General features: G+C 42.7%; 1 protein-coding gene across 2 annotated transcripts in view; it reads left to right on the top strand.

The window, feature by feature from the left end:
• babo (TGF-beta receptor type-1 babo) overlaps positions 1-20,302 on the top strand; it is a 166,129-nt gene extending 145,827 nt beyond the window's left edge. For both annotated transcript variants that reach the window (XM_050194153.3, XM_050194154.3), the window contains exon 9: positions 2-20,302. In XM_050194153.3, the coding sequence (XP_050050110.1) occupies positions 2-127 (126 nt within the window). In that variant the 3' untranslated portion in view covers positions 128-20,302. The remainder of the gene's footprint in view (position 1) is intronic.
• Positions 20,303-25,678: the final 5,376 nt, after the last annotated feature.

Here is a 25,678-nt window from a genome sequence, read left to right as displayed (position 1 = left end):
GGCACTGCGGGTCATGTCCAAGATCATGAAGGAGTGCTGGTACCATAATTCGGCTGCCCGGCTGACGGCGCTTCGCATCAAGAAGACCATTGCCAACCTTGGAGCTCAGGAGGACCTGAAAATCTGAAGGAGGAGGACCACAGATCATTTCTTTCCTGTGCCTTTTGCCACTCCACGCCAGGGGTGACGTTCTTCGACAGTGTTTCCTGCCCTCCCTTCTTTTTTGCCATCTTGTTGTGTGAGCCAGAGACATCAAAATACAGGCTTTTGAGGCTTGGCTCTGTGAGTGGTGACATTATGTGACTGATGGATAGCTGCTGCTGGTTTTAAAAGTGTCTGCATGTTGTGAGTTTTCATTTTTTTAGCCTCAAGTAATTTAAGTTGCAAGTGATAGCTGGCATCATCCCATGTGAACTGCTCAGTTTTTGTGTGTGGGATCAACGCACATGTACCAGTGTTTGCGAGCAAACAGCACTGTTTTCCTGGAGCTCATGATGCTTCTGTGGGCAATTGACGGGGAACTTGCCTGTTCCTTGCCTGGGGGCTGCCCATGCATGTTGGCTTCTGTGAAATACTCCGGTTTGTGATTACAGCAGCTGGGTTGCATAGCACCAGCTAAGCTGCTGGGTAGGTGAGTGCATTTGTGCCCCTATTCTCTTCCTGGCCATTGTGCAGGGCATTGCTGTCACACAGCAGTGTTGTTTGCTGTGTCATGGGAAATTCATTACCACTATCTTGGCTGGAATTTCATGGGCAAGATTTTAGGTACTAATATTTTATCAATGAAAACTCAGTGCTAACTTACTTTAAGTTCAAGGAGTACTGACACAAAAATTCAGTGACCAGCTTTTGCCTTCTTGGGTAGCTGTTGACTCCATAGTTACGGTACGAAGCCTCAGTTCCTAGAGAGCGCCATAAATGAATAATTGAAGCACCTGTTTTATGGCCTGTCCAAAATGCTTGTCAAGTGTGCGCAGCCTTGGATGTGAAAAAGGTTATTGAAGTCGCCAAAAATGGACGTGGCAAGGTGTGGTGGTTGTACGCCATAGAATGACTTGTCTCTAAAGCTGCCAAACTGGCCCTTCCAATTGTTCACTTCTCTTGAAAACGCAGGGGGACACCCCCTCCCCTCTTGTCCTATGGGGTGCTGAATGAACTCCGCTTTAGGCACCATTGCCACTGTGTGTGTACCCTTCTGTTGTGTCTGATACCACGAGACCGCCACAACATGCCTTGGTGACGAAATGTGTGATGCGTGACAAAATGGATGAGCAGCATGGCTCTGGACGAGAAATGAGCCACGCTGCTCTTGGTATGCATTTTGAAATGGTTGTATTAAAAGGACACGTAATTGATTATTTCTTGGCGCTCTCGGGGAATTGAGACTCCATAGCATAATTACTGTGTCGAGGTCTAACCAATAAATAAAAACAGGACAACAATTTTCTGCAGTTCTCCTTTGAGCCTTTACAGGTAGCATTGTCGCAGGATAACTTGTTAAATGTTCTTATTCTTGATGTGCATTTCGCAATTAAAGGGATGCTGAAAAAGAATTTTACAGTTGTGTTGGAATGCATTGAAGCAGTACAGCCTTTGTTGAAGGTGTATGATCTGCTCACCTCGTGAGTGGCTCCTGTTGCATTTTAAGCATTGTGGTTAGCCAGAATAGTCAACACTTAGCAAGTGTACATTTAGGTAAAGGCTGTGCATACAGTGTGGTCCTTTGTTAAAGGGAACACAAGCACTTGAGGAGCTTTGGGGATCAGTGGAGGCTATGTGCAGGGATGAACCAGAATCACAAGTTGTCTGTTGCAGAAATTAGCTCAGACATTTACATGTTCCCTTCAACTGTGGCCCCCATGGGGGCAAGCAAGTGCTGTACGTAAGGCCTGCGTCCCACCAACACACATTCAGGGTTGCGCATCTCCCCCATTCACAGTGATCGCCACTTTGTCTATTCGCTCAGTGATGGATGTAATGCAGACTGGCTTCCCACATGATGCTGTCTGTAATACCTTAGCCTGGTCTATGCGCAAATGGTTTCTTTAACAGTAAGCCAGCACTTGGTCTTATCTGTAAGAAACAAGAACCAAGTATTATTGCTTAGCAAAGCAGTCACGCACTTATAGCTTTGTGTGAAAGGGAGAAACAGGAGGAGCAAGTGTGAAGAGTCTTGGGCAATGCAGGCATGGGACACTCCTGTGCCGATTGCGCCATTTTAATACAAACGCAAATTACTGCGCCACACACAGAAAACTGACCGAAAGTGCGCCACGCCGCACCAGAACAGCTTCGGCATGTATGCTCCAGCAGTGGCCACCAACAGCGAGCGAATTTGTTCTCTAAAAAGAATGCAGCCATTCACATTCCGCACACTGCACGACGGTGCCTCCCACACAGTTTCTCGTAATTCTCTAGCTGATAACACTGGACTTTTCGGCACTTCTAGCAAGTGGCCGGCCTGCATGCGCGAGGCCACTACCGGCAGTTGTTGCTGAAGTTGGAATGGCCAGGGCGACTGTATTGAGATAGTACAAGAATACAGTTCAGTGGGCCGATTGGCGTGGTGCGCCCTAGCTGAAGTGCAGCGAAAATTAGGCTGAGGGCACTGTGAGCGAACTAGATATTAAAGAGGTGGCGTGCACTGCAGCAGGTTCAGTGGGCGGGCGTCTGTCCCCAGGGCTTGTGTAACATAAAAGAAAAATATTCCAATCTGTTTTTGTGTCCACATGGGCGAGGCCTGAGCCATTTTGAGCTATCACGAAGGGTTAATGGCAGATTTGGTACAAAAACAAATTGGAATAGTTTTATGTTATGCCAGCCCAGGGTCAGTTGCAGCTCTAAGGGTCTGTGGTGACATATGGTGACCCAGAAATTATGTTGGCACGTTGATTGGAGCGCATAATTTGAGAAAATTTTCTGCTATCATCATGAGCATTTGCGCAGGAATATATAGTTTGATCGTAGTGCCACCGATGTTTTCGGCTTTACAGGAAAAAAGCATGCGCTGTGCCGCCTCTCGATCGACTCTTCCATATTCTAGTACACTATAGCTACAAAGCAAGCTTCTACTGCTCCACATTCTGCTTGGCTTGCAGCATGGCGAAACTATCTCTGTTGTGTAGAAATGGCTTTCAATAAACGACAGTAGTTCATAACTCTGGCTTCTGTACAGTCTGTCGGTGAAGCACATTTCCAGGCACTTGACGCACACTGTCGAGACATTAAAGAAAAAAGTTGTTATAAAAAAGTTATTGATACTTTTTGAAATTTCGGACTTCCTTCTGCAGAATGCATGTTTTTTATGGTTGTTAACACTAATGAAAAATCTGCAGGCACTATTACCAATATTTGCATGCACTGGACTGTTTCAGTATTGGGGTAATCTGCTTCATAATTACGCTCAAGACATTGCTTACAACAATTGCAGTACTACACTCGTGTTGTTTTAATTCTGTGTTCCATAGTGCTTTCAAAGTCTGCTGCCATATTCCATTATTCCACCAAATTCAGATTGGCCTGCCCCAAGCTGCTTCAAAATGAAATTTTATCTGCTCTAACTTGCTCCAAAATTAATTTTAATCTGCTCCAAGCTGCTCCAAAGTGCAGTTTTGCTCCAAAAATGGTTCCTAAATGACTATGGACAGTTCCACCCCTGTACGTTAAGAACAGGTGTTGTGTGCAGGATGACCATGCATCACCACCAGAACAGCAGTGAACATGTCAGAATGAGCCGGTCCTGGCCAGAGATACCGGAGGACACTCTGTCAAGAGGATTGGAGGGGAAAGACTAAATGCTCTCTTTATATAGTGCACTGTGATATGTTTGTGAGAAAGCAATTATTTCAGCAACCCTTTCAAAAAGTGTATTGTAGACCAGCTTCCATCCTTGTATAAGATTATCTGTGAGAGGGCAGTGGTACTTATGGAGGCAGCCCGACAGTGTATTGCCAACACTGCTGTGCGTTTCCACCAGCATTCATGTGGTGCATGTGGCAGACCTGCGGGCAGCATAACTGTTGTGGCATGGCAGTGGTGTTTCTCCTGCTTACACGCAGAAGAGATGTGGCCTAGGCAGATCAAGTTTAGTAGGTTGCAACTGTGGAGCTATCACTTGTACAGTGGTATAAGCTTTGGTATTTGTTCTTTTGTCAACTGTCGGACTGGTTGTTTGACAAGTTTGGCAGTGCCGCAAAGCCTGTGCAAGGCTAAGCTTGGCTGCAACGTTAAGGGAGTAGTTCTAATTAATCCTGATTTTCACTGTCCCTCTTGTAGCACAGCTTGAATGCCGTCTTACATAAGCTTTATAGCACTAGTAGAGGACTAGTTGAATGGGCCATTATTTTTAGCAGGCCTTGAGATTTCTGCACTTGTCTGCCCATTTTCTTGGTGTGTGCAGTGCCAGTGGGGCTCTATGTTCGTCCTCGCCTGCCTTGGCTGCACTCAGCCTGGTTGTTGTGTGGTCCTGTTAGGTGCTCAAGGAAGGTATGAATATCCTTGTGCATTATCTTAGACTGGGAACATGCAAGCTCATTGAACTTGGCTGGCCATTCACTTACAGCAGGCACCTGCAGGCAGAGCACTTGGCAACCCTGGACAGCTGTAGCACTGTACAACACTGCAAGTCCTGAAAACTGTGCAGAATGCCCTACTTCTGTTTTGTTGTTCCCCCTGGTTTAGTCACTGACGTATTGGAATATGAGAGTACTTTCCTAGCCACTGAGGTCAGCATTGTGTAAACTGGATTTAGTTTGTACAGTTGCTGTTTACAGTTGTGAGGCTAGTGTAATGGAATGTTTGGTGCAAGTCAATGCTGTTGATAATTTGACGCTGTAGTTGTGCTAAAATGTTGCTCACAAGCTGCAGTTCAAACTGTAAAACGTTTTGGAACACGAGAAAGAAGAAAGTGAAATTCCATCACAGCTGCTACAACCACTCTCAATATGAAAAGTACATTGGATGTCTCTCCGTAAGACCACCATGTTGCTAATTTGAATGCTAGCTTGGCACAGGGGTGTCGCAGTGTGACAAGGCTGCTTATTTCGAGACGTTAGGGCCCCAAACACTTCTTGTGATCGGCGGTGAATGTGGTACAGATTTGCCGATTGCTGTGTGATTCGGGCCTTTTCAGTTCAGTAGCATCAGTGCCCTGGCAGTGTGCCCATTCATCAACTATAACTGCCCAGCTTTAATTGTGACAAGAACTGGCGTGACACTTTTTAACAACCCTCACTTGAATGTGTAGCCCCGACAACCTTAGAATTTGGGAGCTACAACAGTCATAGCCAAATAATGCTAAAATTTAGTGAGGAATACTAAAAGTTGTATGGTTACTAAAGTTGTCGACTGTTTCTTAAAGATTTGCAGACATTCTTTTGTAGGGACACTGTGAGTGGCACATTGCTGTGTAGTCTCGGCAAGAATGGTTTGCACCACAGACAAGCAGTAATGTTTGTAAAGTGTATTCATGGAATGTTCATGTAACAGCAGCCGAAATTTCGGTTGACATTATACATTGGTTCTATAAGTTGATGGCATCACTACGCAGATAGGACCATATAATTGGCAGTTCTGAAAAATCAGGCTATAAAAGATCAGTAAGTGGCTTTAATGTACTCTTTTGTAATGAGTTTTGTGCCTAAATAGATACAAATGAAAAACTAAAATTATTGGTGTTAATATGACAATGGCAAACAAGCTCCAAAAACTTGGCATTTTATAATAAAATTGTAAAAGTTGGCCGGTAGGGCTACGGCAGAGAAAGCATTTTGCAGCAACCAGTGGAACTGGAAGTGCTTTTCATAAAATTCTTAACAATCTCCTTGAAATTAACAATCTACTGTAGCAAGAGCAGAAAGAAACGGTGCAAAGAACAGGTTGTGTAAGGAAGGGACAGACACTGTATCAGTAAGTGTAGAGATGAACTCTACACAGTAGCAATGACACAAATTGATGCATACCACTGACTAACGCAGGAAAGACATAGAGGACAGAAAAGTGTGTTACAAGGGAACTGCACAAGTGTACGGCTGCCTGTATGTTAGATTTCTAGTACGTTAGCATACAAATTTTAATGAAAGAATTTCTTGCATTGGAACCCTTCACATATATTGCAGGAGTGTGCGCATTTGGGCCACGTGGTTCACGACTTGAGCAGAGAAAAAGCAGTGCAAAAACAAGAAAGGAACAGACAACAAGGCTGTCTCTTCCTTGTTTCTTCCTGCCCAAGTCACGCTGGCACAGCTTTGCAACCTTCCGCTCTGTTATGCTGTGCCCATAATTAGTACTTAGTTTTGGTGTTGGCAGGGCTTCTGAGACGAGTGTGTTGTTCGGCCCAATCTCGAAGGCCATAGTAACGAGATTGGTGTCGTTTTGCACCAGTGGGGGGCACCATATCAGGCATGAAGTTTCACTTTTAGGAGGACATTGGTTGAGTTGGTGTACATGCATGGCGGCATGACTGAAGACAAGGATTGTCTCTAAAGGCAGGATCAAAAATTGAAGGAATAAATGTATCTGCAGTGTTTGACTTGCCTGTTCTTGCAAGAATTATCAAACCACTAGGCTGGTTTACTTACCATGTTCAAAAAGTGCTGCTTTAAAGTTTTTAATTTATATATGGGTCATTCCACGCCAACTGTCGCAATCGTGGCGCTCGGGAAAAATCATCTCTCAAAAATTGTGAAAAAATTGTACATGTATAAGCATCGCTTGCACAGCATTTTCCAAAACTATGTGGAAAGATAAAACTTTGTGGCCATGTGAGTGTCATTTGAATTTCACGAAATGATTGAAAACCAGGTGTGGAAAACACATTCGCCAAAATCGACCCTTTTATGCATTATTTCAAAATTTGAGGTTTTGCATTGCCTGGACATTCTTCTTTCATTATAAAACAGTTTCACAAAATAACTTCATATTTTTTAGTCCTTAGCACTGAGCTGAAAATGCGCAAATTCTAGCATTTCTGAAAAATTTTTCACTAGAACCGGTCAGGGAAGGAAACCTGGAATTATGTTTATAGAACTGTCCCTAAAAGGTTTTATCTCCTAAAGTTTTGTTCTCGCCTATGTGCTGCTCACAGGCTCCAAAATAAAAGCCTGAATTTGGCAAAAACACTATTTTGGCTTATGTTTAGATGTTAGTGACACACTAAGGTGGTCTATGAAAAAATAAGCAGAAGAGCGGATATCATTGAGAAGAATAACAGCTTTTGCCACGGAAGTTTTACTCAAAGTAATTTGCATTTTGAGCGAGAAAAAATTTTTGAATTTGAGTCCCACCATAGCATTACTTTGGTTCGTGCTTCCACTTCACCTGATAGCATGTTGGCGGGAAATACAAACCAGGGTGGTGCACATGGTAGTTTGTGTGGTGAGGGATAAACACCAGGATTTCGTGAGGGTCTCGAAGGTGTGCCTACTTGAGGTAGATCGACATGGCGAACTTCCACGCCACGCATGCGGCCGCCCACGCGTGGAGTAGTAGAGCGGGTTGGATAAATGTTGTTTGTTTTCGAGCAAGGCTCATTATTATGGACAGTATTCATCAGGAACTAAGGTACCCATATTAATGAGACATCACTGTATACCTTCGAGGTCTGATGTGGAAAAAAGACTCTCTTCTCTAGTTGGAATGGTTGTAGCATATGATGGCACTTCTAATCAAATGTCTTAAAGGGCCCCCTCACCAAATCTGGCCATTTTGAGCTGACAAGCGCAGAGCATACAATGTGCGCTAACAATCGTGTTTGCAATGTATTACATCGCTATACGCCACGGAAAGGTCTGAAATTTCAATCCAAACAGTGTTTTTCCTTTCTCTCGTGGCGACCGCGCTCCAAGCCGGACGGCGATGTACTCGTGTCCTCAGTGTGACGGCAATCATCGAGACACGTTACTTTGAGAATTATTCAAGGCAACATCTGTTATTTGTGTGATCTGTTGCCTGAATTGATGAATTGGAAGTCTAGAGAAAAAATGGAAGACACAAATGAAATGTCTGCGTGTGTTTTGTTTTACATTGCACCAAAGCAAGAGAGATGTACTTCCACTTGTTCCCACGGTCATGCAGTCACGTGCGCAGGTTCCAAAACTATGCCATTTTCTACCATGTTCCTGCGAATGATCATGTTCTGCAATCTGCTTGTGTCTGCCTCAGTATTCGTGTAGCACTGAATTATACTGGTACTCATGTTTCCTTATGCACAGCGTGCAAAATCATCCGCTGCGCGAAACGAGAGAATATTCGTAAATTTGAGAAATTCGTTAATGTGGGGTTCATAGTAACGAGCTTTGACTAATGCCCTGCACTGAATGTCAATGTCATGTCTGAGCAAAATTTTAATCAAAATGACGACAGTTTAGCTGGCAAAATCTGGCTCCCTGAGCAGTGAAAGATGCTAGCAATTTTGTTTTTACGCCTATACGACCACATAATTTCTGTTCTTTGGGTTGTGTAGTGCAGATGGAATGACCATAAAAAAAAGAAAAGGACAAGACGACACATAATCCGAAGATCATGAACCAACAAGCCCAAATTTCCACTAATTGTGCCCTGCTCTCTTGTCCTCTTTTTTTTTGTGTGTGTGTGGTTGTTCCGTCTGCTCTATACAATCTGAAGATCATAAACCAGCAAGCCCAAATTTCCATTATCATTTCTGCATTTTATGTGCACTACTTATTTATTTATAAAATACTGCGGACAAGAAGTCCAAGCAGGATGAGCAGATACACAAGAATATTTACACAGAAGAACAGGACGAAACAAGTGTGTAACGCATTTTTCACACAAATTCTTGGGTCATAAGGTAGACAATTAAGAAAAATTTAAACTTGTTTATTATACAACTATAATTAATGCATGAAATAACATTATTTACATAAATGGTATACAGGCCATGGGGGCTGAGGATATGCTTCAGTTAGTGTTTTCCAGTCGGCTATTGTTTATGGTAAAATGGCTGGGATGACAATTGCATTTTTGCTTTGGTGTCATGTTTCATTGCGCAAACTATTCAAGAAACCATTGGAAAACAGTTTGAATTTGCAGATGATGGCTATTCGATTTGAGGACTAAACTGAACAGGACAAAATTTGATTTGTTTGAAAGTTTCAAATGTTTGCACAACCCAACCATTGAACATTCCTTATACACTTTGATCAGTTCTGCTTGAATTGGGACATAAAAAAAGGGAACATTTGGAACAGCCAATTTAGAGGCCCCCCAGCAAATACTGTCTTTGCATTGCAGTTATTCTCCCATTTAAACCGTTTAAAAGGGCTGCTTTCCTCACTATTCGTGGCAACTGTTCTTTAGCAGGTCTAACAGGATGCTTAGCATGGTTGTCTCAATAGCCTTGCAGTATTGACTCGTTCTTGGCGCTTGTATGCACATACGTTGTCGTGCAACACAGCCTGCGTTTTCTCTTGCAGCACACAATTTCTCACTCACTGCAGTAGCCACTAGGCTATGGCCACGTGGGGGCAGAAATGCTTGCGTATGAGTAAAGAACCCCAATGGTCAAAATTTATTTTCCAGAGCTATGCCGTCTTTGGTAGCTCTGTGTTGCTTCAAAGAGCCCCTCACTAGGTCCCGTTGCGAATTTTTGGTTAACCCACCGTCATGGCGTTGCGCTAAGCCTGAGGGCGTGCGATCAAATCCCAGCCACTGCGGCTGCATTTTGATGGTGGGGCAAAAGGGCCCATGCGTTGTGCATTGGGTGCACATTTAAAGAACCCCAGGTGGTCCAAATTAATCTAGAGTCCCCCATTACGGTGTGCCTCATAATCATATGGTATTGCTATGTAAAACCCTCGAATTTAATTAAGATTTTTTTTATACACTGGAAACTGTAAAGCACCGTCTAAGAAGCATTTTACCGAAATAGTTATTCAAATTCGTTCATTATTGGAGGAGATAGAATAAATTGCATGTCTTGTTACCATGCCATCAGGAGAAAAGTGTCACTGCCAATGGAGACACGCTCTGACCCTAGTAGTGTTTCCAAGCGGTGTTCTTTCCCTGGCTTCTCCCATACCAGAGCCGAGGGATGGACCACGGTGTCAGCCCCACCTCTTTCTCGTGGCATTGTGCCTTTTGTATTGGGGGATCAGTCCTGGTGAGGGAAGAAACATTCACTGTCGAGTGTGTGCCCGTGATTGTGGCTCCTGGCTGGGAGTGCGCTGCCTCAAGAGTGAAGGAGCACAGTGTTTGATTTGAAATTTCAGCTGTTTATGCGGATCATAGCGATATAATACTTTGCATACGCGATTGCCAGTGCGTCATGTGTACACTACGTTTGTTTGTTAGTTAAAAATAGTCAAACCGTTAATGGGGCCATTGAACACTTTTTAAGCCACCATTTTTTGGTTGCGGGTTGCATAAATTGACTGTCGGAGAGATAAATGCAACGAGGATGGCAGCGATAGGGTAGGAGTATGCAGTCCGAAGATATTCAGCCGACAAATTTCAAGATACTAGAGAAGAAAAGAAAGCATGCCCTCAACTCAAACTTTTTTCGGTCTTCCGTTCCCATTCCTCTTGCCCATTGAGATAACCCCTCACTGCCAATGGTAAGAGCCCAAACACCTACGTAGTTAATATTTGCACTCCGTGGTTGCCTACATGTTCTATTTTCACAGACATCATGCTGCAGATGCTGTTATAATGGTAAAAAAGTACCTTTGTGCGTTCTAACACATTTCATGTTGGCCACTACTGGTCGAGCAGCGTGGAAGTGTACTACGTAAAAGAGATGTTGCACAGTTCCATGCAAATCACCATGCCACTAGTGTCCTAAATTTTTACAGATTTTTTGGCAGCTTGGCAATGCACCTTTGTGACAGTCGAAATTTTATAGCGCAGCTCTTAGGCGCCGGTTCCTGTGGCAAGCGTTGGCATCGCTGAGTGTTACGAGCGCAGGACGAAGGATGCGAGGGGGAAAGCAGAGGAGGGGGCTTTGGGAGGACGATGGCTACGAGATGGTGCCTGAGTAGCGCATGTCGTCTGCGATGTCTGTCTGCAGCGGCTGCTGTGTATCGTGCCCATGCGTCGCCCGCGTGCTGCCTCTTGTGATATCCCGATTAGTGAGGCAGTCATGCCACACTTCGCTCTGTTTGCAACGTGCCACATGATACAGATTGTCCGTGCCAACCAATATATCGCAAAATAAAAACACTTGTAGAACTGCACTCAAGTTTCGCATTAGGGAGTATCGTAATCGTCGGTGAATTTGTTTGTTTGCAAATTTATTTGGGTGATCAGCTTTCTTTCCCCAGAGCAGTTGTCAAAATGGTTGTTTTCTGACAGTATATACTTGTTGTTTGTGGCAGCACACAAGCCTAATGCAGATGCCCAACATATTATGCATGTTTAAAAAATCTACATTTTAAAATTTGCCTATTGCGTTGTCCATACTGCATGTATGTTAATTTCATCAGGACTAGTACAGCACAAATGCTGTTTAGTTTTTTAAGGGACCCTGAAAAGGTTGTTATGTTAATCACCTCCTCAACAGATCCACTGTAGGCCCTTCAGCGTCGTGTCGCTCTGTGGTGCCGGTGTCGTCTAATTCGTTCCTTGTTGGGCAAACACAGTGCTCGTGTCTTCTACTGTGTGCTGAAGGTGGAGCTCTTGCATGCGAGAAGGTAGCACTGCTGCACTTAAGCTTTTCCTAGAGTGCATACCAAACGTTCATGTGGTGTAATCCCTGTCACTGCTTAACCTTTTATGCATCCACTTTCTCCTTGCTGCCTGACACGTCTTGTACAAAGCCCAGCTTTTGTGAGTAAATATACTGCATGCTTCCCAAACAAAACAGCAGCTGCTGTAGGTGGTCCCTGTTCTTGGCCACAAGTCCACCATTTCTCTGTGTTTGCCCCTTTTGAAACCCTTTGCAGAACTATGTATCAAACAGTACAGTCAACTCGCGTTAGTTGAACCGTTGCAGGACTGCAAGATTTGGTTGAATTAACAAACGGCAGCAAAATGAACACATTGAAATATTTTTTGTTACTCGAGGCAGTCTGTAATATCTTTTTGCTTAGTGCTCTTGAAGTGCGATTCAACTCCCATGTTTAAATGCTGCCTAAGCGTTGAACTGAAAGGAAAAGTTCAGAAAATAAAACCAGAGTAAAACAGCTCCACACCTAGAGATGCATTATGCTGTGTGCCGAATGTTTTGTTTTTCCAACCTTAGTAGCCGCTGCGCACATCAGGGGACGCCAGCGAGGGTCGAATTAGCCGAAGCAGCATGTTTTTGTGTACTAACTAAATGAGTTATTCTTCCATAGCAATGTATGGGATTCTCTCTAGGACTTTCTAGTGCATTTGGATTAAGCAAAAAGTCCGATTAACCGAGGTCATATTAACAAGTTGATGGTGCTGTTAGAAAGAAAATCTGTGCATTGCCGTGTTGAAAGTATTGCAGATCATGTCATGTGGGAAGCCAGTCATTTTGGTCACCTGCGTGATGTCACACACTTATTCTATGTGAGATGGGCACATAGGGTGAAAATGAGCAGATCAGTGGTCGTTGTAGTTTACATGAACGTGAAGCCGCTCATGGTTATGCAAATTGTGTTGAAGCACTGACAGTTGTTATAAAGGGCCTCTCTTACCTTGCACACATGGTTTCAGGTTCCTTTGGACCTAAAGAAAGGGTTTGGACAGCAGCAGGGCCACTGCTAAAGTTGCTTCTCTTGGTCATTAATGGCCATCAAAGCAGGCCACACTTACTTAATTTTTGGGGCTGTTGCTGGAAACGACATCCAGATGTTGCATGCAGAAATGCAGTGTGCAGCCAACAGATACGTATTGAAAACCAAATTATATGTGTAGGTGAAGGATTCTACTTCAGAAGCAAGCCTTGTGCCTAGACATGTTATTTCTGCAGCTACCTTAGTAGCTCACTTTTCACCACCCAAAATAAAAGAATGCATGCAGGAATTTTGAGAATTCTTTCTGATAACATTGTATCCTGCCATTAGGAATTTCACCAGAAGCTACGCTTGCTGCAGAACAAATGCTTTAGGGATGACTGGGCCAGGGCTTTGCACTAACCGTTTCTGCAATCGCCTCTGGCATGGTTGGCACTACTGGGGGACACTAAACAGAACTTGAGCTGCCGATCGACACAATACCAAAAAAAAAAAAAGAAGGCTTGGTGTAAGGCACATGAACGTCACATTCAAGTTCCCGCACCAACTTCTAGCAGATGTTGACAGCTCCTGTTTGGGCCTTAGACTTTCACTGAGCCACAATGGCCCACATGGTATAAGTGTTTTGAAATCCATGACGTTGGGGTTCCCATTTACAAAGCGTGCCAAAGCATTGCTTACTTTTTACTCTTTACTTGGCGTGTTTTACATGTCAGTATGTGTTTCACTTTAACTGATAATTTTTGCTCAACAAAACTAAATAATGTGGAATGCAAGTGACCAGCTTGTGCGCAGCCAAGCTTTGTCTCGTTTGTTTCTTCTTGGGGTGCTTATACGTCAGTGCTTGCCTCGGAGTAATACGGCTGCAGAGGGGATGCCATTTCATGAACAATGCTTTAGTGTGCGTTGTGGCTCTCTTGTGCTTGTGTTGTGCCGGTATTGAAGCATAGATATTTTTGTGTCATGATTGGTGATGGCAGTAATGCGCATTTCTTTACGGACTATCTCATTCAGTTCTTTCCTCTGGTCCTAACTGCTGGTCAGTGGAAGCTTGCGTCTCTGTACCGAATGGGTGCACCTAAGTTGGACCAGAAACATGCAAGTGCTGTTTTGCTAGTGTGGTGTTTCCACATCTCCAGAGTCCTGGCCTTCACAGTGGTACATGCTTCAGCTGTAAGGTGAGGTTATTCCAAACATTTCAGTACGAATTTTGCATTTTCATTCATCTCAGAATCTGTTGGACCAGGCAGTATAGCATCTGTCTGCATAACCTTTCTTTGAGCTTTTCACACCTGTTTGACCTGAAAAAGGCTTCCCAGATAAGCAAAGGCACTTTTCAAATTACTGATTACCGTGAAATCATGATGTGGAGTGGCTTCCTACTGAGGTGAACCTGTCCGTGCTGTTGGTATCTCTTGCGTCAAACTGAATTGCTAGGCAGTGGCGAATTCTAGTGCGAAAATGTTGCTGAGATTGGGACAGTGCTACGATGACCGCAAGAATGTTTGGCCTAGACTGCCTACTAAATTGGTGGGTTATAGCTGCATTTATGTGGAGTCTAAAGAAAAAAAAAACAGTAGTGTGTGTTAGGTCACTATTGCTTTACCTGAGGTAGTAAGACTGCAAGAACGGAAGACCCACGTGCACCAACCCTCTCTCGATCACATTGTCTAGCTCCAAGCATTGGCTGAAGGGCCAGTGTACTCTGATAATGGGGCAGGTCTCCCTTGCTCTACTCACATGTAAATGCTTTCTAGAGGCCATTGTCATCATTGCTGCTTAAAAGATATCTGTAAGTGAAATGCACATTGTGTACAGGCATGTTTGTTTAGTGTTGGAGAAAGAGAAAAACCTGGACATTTGAGACAATCTGGATGCTTGTCTATTTAGGTAGTGAAGTTGATAAAGATCAGGTGGGAATAATTTATTCGTTCAGATGCCTAGTGGTAGCCAATGCTGTGATAAGAACATTTTACAAAATTGGGACATGTCCCAATAATCTAAGCTTTAGCGATTATGGATTGAAGGATACACATGAGTGCAAAGCTAAGGTGTGACACACAGAGGGAGACGACTGAAATGTGTCCTAACGCACCCTAACTTTGAGTATTGTGTATCTAGACCCTAACACAGAGCAGCACCTGCAACTGCCATAATGATGTGGGAATGGAGCTTTGTGGAAAGGGCAAGCACAAGTGAGTGCAGTATAGCTTCTGTGATCCAAATGTACTGGCATGAATTGATGTGGCATCAGTGTCATATGAGAACATGATGCCTTGTAAACTACATGTACACTCGTGTTGAAGTCATGTTCTTTGCACACAATATGTGGCCATGCTGGCAGCTGCAACACTTGCAGTTTGACCATACAAATATGTCGAACAGTAAAGTGACAGAGGAAGTGCTGTTGTAACTCTTCATAGCTACCATGTGATCATGTTCGCATCACCTTAACCTTGTCGTTCATCTTGTGTTACATTTGGTGCGCCACATTTTCCACCTGATCCAATAGCCTTCAAGCTAGGGCACGAGGAGGCTACAAAAGAGTGCACAAAGTAATACAAAAAAATATTTTCTCAATAAAATGCAATTGGACCGTATTATGTTTATAGAAAACCTAGTTGTCCAATTAATTCCATTATGGATCGATGAGGTTTAAGTTAGTCTTAGCACAGTTCCAACTGCAAATGTGTAATTTGTATTAAGGCGCTTCCAATTTAATATCATTATGTTCAATTGGTATCAATGCTGTTCTGATCTGGTCTCATTAGGTTTTATTTGTGCGTAGTTGGAGCCAAAGGGTCACTACTTCAATGTATTTTATTTATTCAGATACCTGCAGTGCCGTAACATGGGCGTTATTGCATTATGAGCAATATGGCCAAATATGCTTTTCAGGCTTTCCCGAGGTTGGAGTCTATGAATGTCAATTGCTCATAATAGGATCTCTAAATGCAATAAGTTTTGATGGGGCTTGATGGGCCAGTCAGTCTCAATCGGAAAGGACTGGATGCTGTGAAACGACAAAATTGTGAATAATAATAGCATAATAACCCTCAAATAAAAGATTTCGGTATGATTAATAGAAAGCAAGAATTAGCTTTTAATATGCCATAAAACATCACCTATTTTTATTGAATCACTGGCACTACATGATGACCCAAATTTTGCTTTCATTACCGAGTGTTTTAGCAATGACTAACTATTTATTAAAAATATGGCATTCATAACACACTAATGCTTTTTACTGGCCATGATTCGCAACAAAGCCGGACAAAAGAAAATATCCTGATGAACCATTTAGTTGCTCAGTTAAGATTCGGCACTTATTTATTAGTGTTGTGTCACCAGTGTCAATTTGGATGTTAGTAGCTAATGAAGAGCTTCATTTAGAATGGATCAAAAGCCTTCCTTTAAAGCATGCTTGCACAAAGAATTCCGACTACTATATAAGAGTGCATGTGTGTTCAAGTTATGTTGCATGCTGCGAAGCCAAGCCATGAAACAAAAGCAAGAAAACCTTGCAGCTGATAATGACAGCTGAAGAAGCAGGCCTTCAGTTCACAGCTATGTGAATCTACTGTCAAGCAGTACTAATGACTGTTCATTTGCTTTTCTTGGGTGACTGCATTTTAGTTAATTTTTTTTTGGTTAGCATGGAATTTTATATTTCATTGGGCTGTGAAATTATCCATCAGGGTGTTTTCTTTTGTCAGTTCTTGTTGTAAACCTTGGCTAGCAAAAGGTATTATTGTCATGAATCCCCTGTTTTTAATAATAACAGGCAGCTGTAGCTGAAATGCCTAGTATAGCATGTGACAGTAGTGAAGTGAATTGCTATTGTGTGTTTGTGCATGAATAGGCATCTTGAATCAGTGTCAAACATCTGTGTTGCAAACATTAAAGGGGCCCTGAACCACATTTCTTTGAAGCCTCAAGAACTTGGCAGGAATATATAGTGAAAGAATCTCTAAAATATACATAGTACGAGCATAGATACTTGGAGTACAATATTTAACTTTCCCATTTGCCCTAAACGTCCTCTGTTTCGGTAGCGTAGTGATGCCCCGCCTACGGCTTGCAGCGAGAGGGCTCGGCACCACATGGCAGCCGCATTATTTACGCTATGCAGCAGGTGCAGCTACGCACAACTGTAAGTGCGCGCTCTAGCCTGGCCGTGCCACATGGTGCAGACCAGCCTTGTGCGGATAGTGGCAAATCAGTATTTTTATAGTGCTCAATACGACGCATTGATAATTGGTAAGCATTATGCTGTAATTTTTATGTGGGCGGGTGCTGCCACGTGTAAGCAGACAATCGTTGGCTGGCGCTTCTTGGTTGATGTTATCTATTGGCCAATAGCAGCTATGTATGGGAATCTGCTATATGACAAAATATGGGAGCTGTTGGCAGCCCTGAAACGTGTGAGGAGAAAGCATCGGTTGAAAAGAGAGTGTTTGGGAAAGGGGTGACTTTTTGCTCCACTTCTGAGCCCGGTGCACTGCGCGCAAGTGCAGAATTTAGCCGAGATGTTCACAGCAGTGTATGCTATCCATGGAGTGTGTTTTTTCACCACTGTCGAGGGATAGTGCAGGACTCCTTTAATGTTTTTTCCTTTATGAGCCCGATGGGGACAGTTACACCAATTCGACCAATTGCGCTCATGAGTCCAAAATTTCATTGTTAATGTGTGTCAAGTACTATGCGCATGTCAAGCTGAGAATATCGTACTCTGCAAAATACACTGGGCAGACCTCCAAGGTATTTGATAGGTTACAAAAAATGCACTTAAGTCTTAAAGTTATGCCCTGTCAAAAAAAAAAAAAAGAATTGCTGGTTTTTCAGTTAAACCAATTGGTGTGTTCAACACACTTGGACCCACCTGAACTCAGTTGGTCTCTTAGTTGCACTTGTTGGGACCCATTAAAAAACAAAATAACTGTATGGCTCATACAACACGGACATACTTTAAACCCAATTTCAGAAGCTTACAGCTTATTCACGCATAAACACACTATGACAGTTCAGTGACCGTTCACTATTTCAGTGTAAGAAGTCTGTCAGGTGCTGTGTACCATGTAGACTCGTGTATGGGCTGCACTTCACAATTTTGACGAGATGCAGCCCATATGCAGGGCCGAACCTATTGGTCAAAATGGTGCCGGTGCTGACTTGTGCACACCCCAGATGTACCATTGCATCAGAGGTCAATGCGCAGCTCTCGCTATCTAGTAGCTGCACGTGGAAGTATGCAGCGTGCAAAAATTTGCCGATGCATGCATGCCAGGTACTGAACACGATAGCTTCTCTGGTCGATTTTTTTTTCCAAAATATTCTGAGCTGCCAAGTTGGAGATGTGACCCTTGCACTAGTCTATGCGTACATAAGCAAAATTTGGGTGAAAAGTGGTGCCAGTAATTCAAGACAATTGATAAAGTTTCATGTGACATTGTTAATTTGACAAAAGGTTAAATGCTTCTCTCGAAGGATGACATCAAACTCCAAAGATCTTTTATTTTAGGACTCTCATTGTAATTATGTTGTTATTATTATTATTTTTGTGGATTACTTGGCCAGTGACTTATAGTTAAGTCCAAAATTAGCACTCCGAGCCCCACCAAAACTACTCTTAATGTAAGTGAACACACAGTGATGCCCAAATGGAACCAATCAGAACTGTCTTATTACCAATTGGACTCACAATGATGGCCACTTGAAACCATTTAGAACTCTCTTGATACCATCAGGCTGTCAGTGATTTCCATTTGGAATTAATTGACTCGGTAGTGGGTTCCTTTTCTTTTTTAATGCTGTGGAATAATGACCCACCTCATAGAGCCATATGAATGAACGACACTGAGGCTGTCCATTTCATGCAAGTTAATCCTGATGGCAATGGCTTTGACCAAGTGGTACTGATGCCAGCATGCTCTCGTAACGCCTGTTCACAAACATTATGCTTGCTGTCAAAATGCTACTCATTTTGCTATACTTGATGGTTGTAGCTGCCTTGTTTTGTCGAGTATGTTTGAACTTGCATGTTTTGTTGGGTATAATGCTGGCCAGTGACTGGCATCACTGACTTGGGCAGTCTGGAATAATTCAATAGCCACACCAAGGTGTGGCTATTTCTGGTCACAGGTACTAAAGACCACAACTTTTAGGATTCACTTGCTTCCGTCAGGTGCTACAGGTGTGGTCAGAAATTGGCTTTGCGCAGTAAACAGGTGATTTATTGCATTATCTGCAGGGTGTCTCGTTCAGTGAAGGAACAGCAATTGTTTAAAAAAAAAAAAAACTTTGCTTTTACAATTTGCTTTCCAGGAACTTCAGGTATGGTTAACATATTGGACAATCTTCACAAGGAAATTGAACCCCGTTAATTTGGAAGCTTCTGTGCAGTGTGGTCATTTCATGCAAGATTCACTAGCATTGAACCTCTTCCATTTTTTTTTAACTTTAGTAGCTCCAAAGAAAAGTATTAAAAAAATATTTTGTATGACATTTGTTTTTGTCTGCCCAAGTGTCATTTGAATTCAACGCTTTAAAACAATTAATGTGATGTAGACGAAAAAGAAAATGAATATTAATTTAGCGAAAGTAGAAATTGCATGTCATTAACTTCGAAAGATTGTACCTAGTATGCACTCTTCTTTGTAGGTCTTAACTTTATTTTTGATGTGCTTATAATGCATGCTAAAAGGCCATTTTGGGGCATTTTTGAGATTTTGCTGCAAACTTTAGATTTGTCTACAGTTGTTTTGTTAAGTATTCTTGGTAGTCTTGTGTCCAAATAATTAACTAAAATATTTTCGCATGCAACAACCACAAAACCTTAAAGAAAAATTATCCTGAAGTTATTTTTGTTGTGTTTTCAGCTGTAAATATTGCATTGGGTTCGTCCACCTAGAAATATAAAAGGTTTTGTATTTCATAGGAGAACACGTAATGATTTGTTCAGAAAGATTACTCCGAGTAATTTTGTTTTAGGCAAGAAAAAGATGTTTGAAGTCCGTTGACTAGCAGTGCATTTTCACTGCAATAACTTGGTGGGACATTTTCAAGGCCTTTCACAGAGGATGCTAGGCAGCCATCTATTTTTTGCACAAATTATTTTGTGAATGGATTTGTTTATACCCACAATCCGAGAGTTTCCAGCTGGTCCCATTTCAGAAGTACGAGCTCTGTTGCATGGCCCAAGAGGCTCTCAAGTACAAAAATGGTACGCTGTTGTACCTGAAGCATTCTGATGGGTTATGAATAGAACATTTTGTTGTTGAGCATAATGCATAAAAAGCAAAGCCAGCCTTAAGCGTTTTTCTTGACACCAATGCAGGTGAGCGCGCACTGTGGTCCCCAATGCTGTTTGTCAGTTGAGGTGCAATAAAAAAAGCTGCAAGTGTACATAGTCATGTGTAATATAACATGTTAATCAGGTGCTATCACTTTGTGTGCTTTCTGTTGCTTGTCATGAATCATTGTAAGAAATTTGCAGTGGTCTTCTTTGTAGTATTGTGCATTACTTGAATATGTCTCGCGCCTTTCATCACTGCTCATTTGAGCTTTTGATTAATGTGGCGGATTTACTAGTTGCATTTCATGTATGCCCTGACTCGAGCAGTTGTATTAAATGTCTGCCTACACGTGTGTTTCCTCTGAAGCAGGAAGCCTCATTCTTTCTCCCACCACTTTGCACGTAAATAACATTCTAATTGACTGGATAATTCTTTAGATGTAAAGACTACGCCTCTGGCGGAAGGGGAGATTTTTGCATGCACTGTTCCGTGGGGAGGCAGGCAAAGAAAACATGTATAGTTGCTGCAGATCAGGTGTTTATGCAGGATTCTGGTTTTCAGCAAGCCAGAATGTGAGGCCATTATTATTCACTCATCTGTGCATTGTCCCCATGTGTCTTTCCTCTTAATCGCCGGTGTGTGTGGCCTACGCTGGGCCTTCGCCGAGTGTCTTGGGCTGAATAAAGGGCTGGTCGAACTGCTGCTCCAATTGTGGTAGGAATGGCTGTATATAAGGATAGCCAGACAAGTGATACCATTTATTTTTAACACATAGCTTGCTAATCTATCACAGTCATCAAAGCTTATGCATTTAACTCTTTCGTTACTGCTAGAAACGTGCTCATTTTTAGTGCTTTTATGTTATACTGTTATATTTCAAGATGCAGCAGTCGCATTATATATCGCAATACTTAAAATTATAGCCTGATCGCTGATGTTTTGAATGCATGTAAAGCAGTAATAATTGCTCAGTTTTTAAGAATTTTTATGTGAAACTTTAAAGAAGCGCCTCAATGAACACAATGAATGAAAGTCATAATTTGCTATTTTTAGCATAAGTACTGAGAATAAAAGTTTGATATATAAAAAAATATGCACCTATTTCCTAGTTCGGATTTTTTGTAAGTCATGTCACACACAAAAATTGTCGAGATTTGTTGGCGTCAATACTAGCCATAGTGATGCTCATGCTGTGCAGGAAAGCAGCAGCTTCGCAAATGTTAAAACTGGCAAGATTTTTATTTCTTAATACTGCGATCTTATACAAGACCTTCGCAGGGTGCACATACAATAGAAATGTAAACATTGGTGGTAACAAATTTCAAAATGAGGGAAAATCGTCAGTAAATTCAAAAATCAAGCAATCAAGGAACACAAATAAAAGATACAAGAAAAGGCAGGCACAACACATGGGTATATTACTGTTCCAAACAAATGTAAGGTAATTAAAGATAGGTTTCAAACATTTTCAGTGAAATTTGTGATACCGCATCATTAGTAAGACTATTGCAGTCTGTGATTGTTCTGGGGAAATAAGAATGCTTATAGGAGTTGGTTCTTGCGTTTAATGGAGTCACTGTAAGGTTGTGCCGTTGTCTTGTGTCATATCCGGAGGACTACGATATAATATTGGACGTGTGAATATTGTGTTCCCCTTTGATGATTTGAATGAAGAATTTTAAATGACATACAGTGAACTCTCACTTGAGTGAACTTCAAGGGACCGAAGGAAATACTTAACTTAACTGAAAGTTCACTAAACTGAATATTCACTAGACCAGCATAAGATATGGCATACAGAGTCAAAAGGTTGAAGTGCAATTCATGGAGCAAAAGACATCGCATCCATAGTGTTAGAAATGTGTGAAATAGAATTTGTACATATCAATGAAAAACGCACCACGTGGGTCGTTTGTGTGAACACGTGGAGCCGACGAGACTGGAAAGAAAGAGACGACGACCATGCTGCGACTAGCCGGTTGGAAAAAAACACGCACCACGTGGTTTGTGCTGTGACAGATCGCCACTTTGCTCTGGCGGCGTTGAAGTGCCAGTCATGTTACTTTGTTCATGGCCTCCGAGATTACATGCTTGCTCGTTTTGTGCGGGCGATCTCGGAGGCCATGCCTTGTTGCCGTTCATTTTCCGGGCCGCCGCTTTGCCCCAGGGGCGCTGTAGCGCCAGCCACGTTACATTGCCGCTGGAGCGGCGGTTTGATGAGGGCGGGCATCGGTTGCGCCTGCAGCGCAGTGCAGTGCAAGCCTTGGTCCTCTGAGCGAGTTCGTTAAACTGAAATATTGACTGTTCCGAAATTCGTTTAAGTGAAATATTTTTGCATAGAATCTATAAGAAAACTGCCAGGGATTTTTAAAAAGTTCGTTATTCTGAAATATTCGATAAACCGACGTTCGTACAACTGAGAGTTTACTGTATTCGGTTTCTACCAGAGACTGGAAGCAAACCATGCAAGTTATTGTATAGGGAGCAGTAGTGTTTACCCATTGCAGCTGGCACCTGGTTCATTTGTTGCTGCATTCACATGGTTGTCAGGTCAGGAAACAAGCCTTCTCCTACTTGATCATTGCATTCGACCTGCTTTTCTTTGCAAGCAGGGTGGTCTAGCGTGCATTCAACTGGCACTGGAGCCTCCATGTGATTTGTTCAGCCCCTGTACTTAATGTGGAGTGTTTCACAGTATCGAACAGTAAAAAATAAGCGCATTTGCACTGATAGTGTCCAAAATGTAAGAGACAAGACTGCTAGTCAAGCTTCGGTCAAAGGTCCGTCTGAAATCCACTGCGTGCTCTTGGGCGAGTGAAAACCCGAAACAACGGGAAGGCTTACTCGTAATAATTTGTGCATATGCTGTTGAAACACTGATGGATAAAAGCAACCTACTGATGGATAAAAGCAACCTACTGCGGCAAAAATAAAGCTGCACTTAATATTAGCCGAACACAGTTATCAAAATAACATGCACTCATCTACCATTGTTTGAGACATTGCCAAAACAGTCTACATGTTGGATCTGAAAGTTAGACAACCAGACAGAAACTTCTGTATCTTCACTGCTTCAGTCATATAAAAATTATGTTGCCAAGTCGACCAGAGCACAAATTCAACATCGTTTTATCGGGCTCGCAACCTCAAGTTTTATGATAATGATTTATTGGCATTCCCTTTGAAATGGGCGGTGACAAATAGTCCCCTAGCGTGCTTGAGTTACTCAGGTATGCTATACATGCTTTTAATTCTACCATTTTTGTATACATCTCTTTAATTTTTCTCTTGCTCAAAATTTCTCTATCTACCTTGTACCATTACCTATGCCTGTAATGGATCCGGTCATATCAATCTCTTCCCTGCTTTTTTTCCCCACCAATACTCAAAACATCTCTTGGTTATCTCGACTACTGGAAGGCGTGTGTTACCTACAGGTCTCATTGGGTGAATGCCTTCGCATTCCATTAACATGTGCTGAGTGGTCTCCAGATTTTTGCTGCAGCAAACACGTGCCTTGTCACGAGTATTTGCTTCACAGTATGTTTGTGTAGTTAGGCAACCTGCTCAAGCCTCAAGTAGAAAGACACTGCACTTTGTGTTATCGTACAGATTTTCCCTTCTAATTTCTTTCTTCCCATTCTTGTAAATCTCCGTGGTCTTTTTTGTTTCCATTCGTTGCATCCAATTTACTTTCTTTGTTTCTCACTTTCTTTTTGATGACTCCTGGTTGTCTATTTACACTTTCAATTACCCAGTATTTGGCTGCTAACTTTCTTGACCACTTCATTCACGTTTTTCAGCTACAAATACTTGTGCACTTTAGCTGCCCATTTATTTTGTTCCATGTTCCTGAGTCTTTCTCCAAAACTAAATTTGCTCTGCACTTCTCTGACTTCAAACGAGGCCCAACCCATGTCACCCTGCACTGCCTCATTTGTGGTTTGGCCGTAGGCTCCCAAGGCCAACAGGCCTACCGATGTTTGGTTAACTTCCAACCCGGACAGGATACCGGATTTTAAGCACAGAATGGCATTTGTGAATGTTAGCACTGGCAGCATTAGGTACTCCTTTCCAGATTCCATGCACCACTGCATATTTATTGTGGCTCCAAAGCGCTATGTTTCATTATGTTTCATTATTGCTGCATTCCCCTTTATTTTCAGGTGATCTTGGTGGGTGCTTCAGTAAGCCTTTCCTTCATTTGTGTATTCGCCGAGGTATCTATATTGCTTGACTGTGGGTATGACTTGCTACTGAATTGAGACCATGTAGTTACTCGTCTCTTCATTAAAGATCATCATTCCAGATTTCTCTGTTTTAAACTTAAGGCCTAGACTTTTCACTGCGTTGCCACAGATATGCGCAAGTGTCTAAATCCCTTGTGTTGTCCGCTAGTCACTATCATCTGCGTGCATCACTCAGGGGACCTTCTCTTGCACCATTTGACCCTTACGCATGTATCATAAATGAAACCCCAATTCATTGTTTTCCAGTCTCTCTGTACCCTTAACATAACCGTGAACAACAATGGAGATAGAGGACAACCTTGCTTCAGTCCTTGGTGAATTTCCCCTACTTCATTACATTTTCGGCCTTCCCATAAAATTTGTACTTGGTTGTCACTATATATCTCCGTTAGCAGCTCCACAAAATCGTCAACTGTGCCTTCATGCTTGAGAATATCCCATAGCCATTCCCTGTCTATGTTGTCGTAGGTTCCCGTAATGTCTAGAAATGCTATCCATAAAGATCTATTCTGAGCTACTGAAATCTCTATGCACTGAGTTAGTACAAACATATTACTATCCTCTAAGCGTCTGCCTGGTCTGAACCCTTTCTGTAGTTGCCCCAGTACATCATTTTTCTCCACCCACTTGACAGATCTAATTAGATCACTTGCATGCATTGCCATTTTATATATCACAGACATTACTGTAACAGGCCTGTACGAGCTCGTCCTGTCCTTGTCACCTTTGCCTTTGTAGATGAGGTTCATCTTGCTTTCACACTATCCTACCGGAATTTTCTTAGTTTTAATCACTTGCTCTGTGGCATTAGTCAGCAGTGCCTTGCTCTTTGGACCGAGGTGTTAAAGCGATAGCAATTGTATGGACACCAAGCGCATTTCTGCCATCGGCGTCGCCGTGAGATTCCACATAAAGTCCAAGGCCGATAAAATCGTTGCCGTGCACCGTATGCTGCATGTGCGAGTGAAAGCGTGCGAGTGAGTCGGCGATCATGGCTCATTCTCGCACACGAAAGGGAGGAAAGTGGAGAGGAAGTGTGCCATCTTCCATCATGTGCAAGGCTCCGGGGGAGGGTAGGGAGGGGGGGGGGCACGTTCTTTCTTCGGACAGCTCGTGTGCATGCGTGCACCCGCTTGGGCTGCTGTATCTTGCAAGCCATCTGCGACGTGTACAGAGCCTGCCGTGCGCTGTGTTTTCGCGGCTTAGTTCACACTGATGCAAGACAGCACGAAGGTCAGTTCACTCGCTGCTGCTGCTGTGCTTCCTCACTCCAGTGTGTTGACAGCTAGTTTACGCGATGATCGTGTGAGATGTGTTCATGTTTGCTTGTGCGTGCGTGACACCTTGCTTGTTAATTTAGTTAGTATGCCTATGTTTACAAGTTTATACGGCCAATAAAACTACTATCCTTCGTACAGCTAGTTGTGCACTAATTTGCTATCGCAATCGATACTTCACCTTTTGGGTGAAACCG

The sequence above is a fragment of the Dermacentor andersoni genome, chromosome 1, assembly GCF_023375885.2.
Source record: "Dermacentor andersoni chromosome 1, qqDerAnde1_hic_scaffold, whole genome shotgun sequence".
Classification (NCBI taxonomy): Eukaryota; Metazoa; Arthropoda; class Arachnida; order Ixodida; family Ixodidae; genus Dermacentor; species Dermacentor andersoni.
This window is presented reverse-complemented; position numbering and strand designations above follow the sequence as displayed.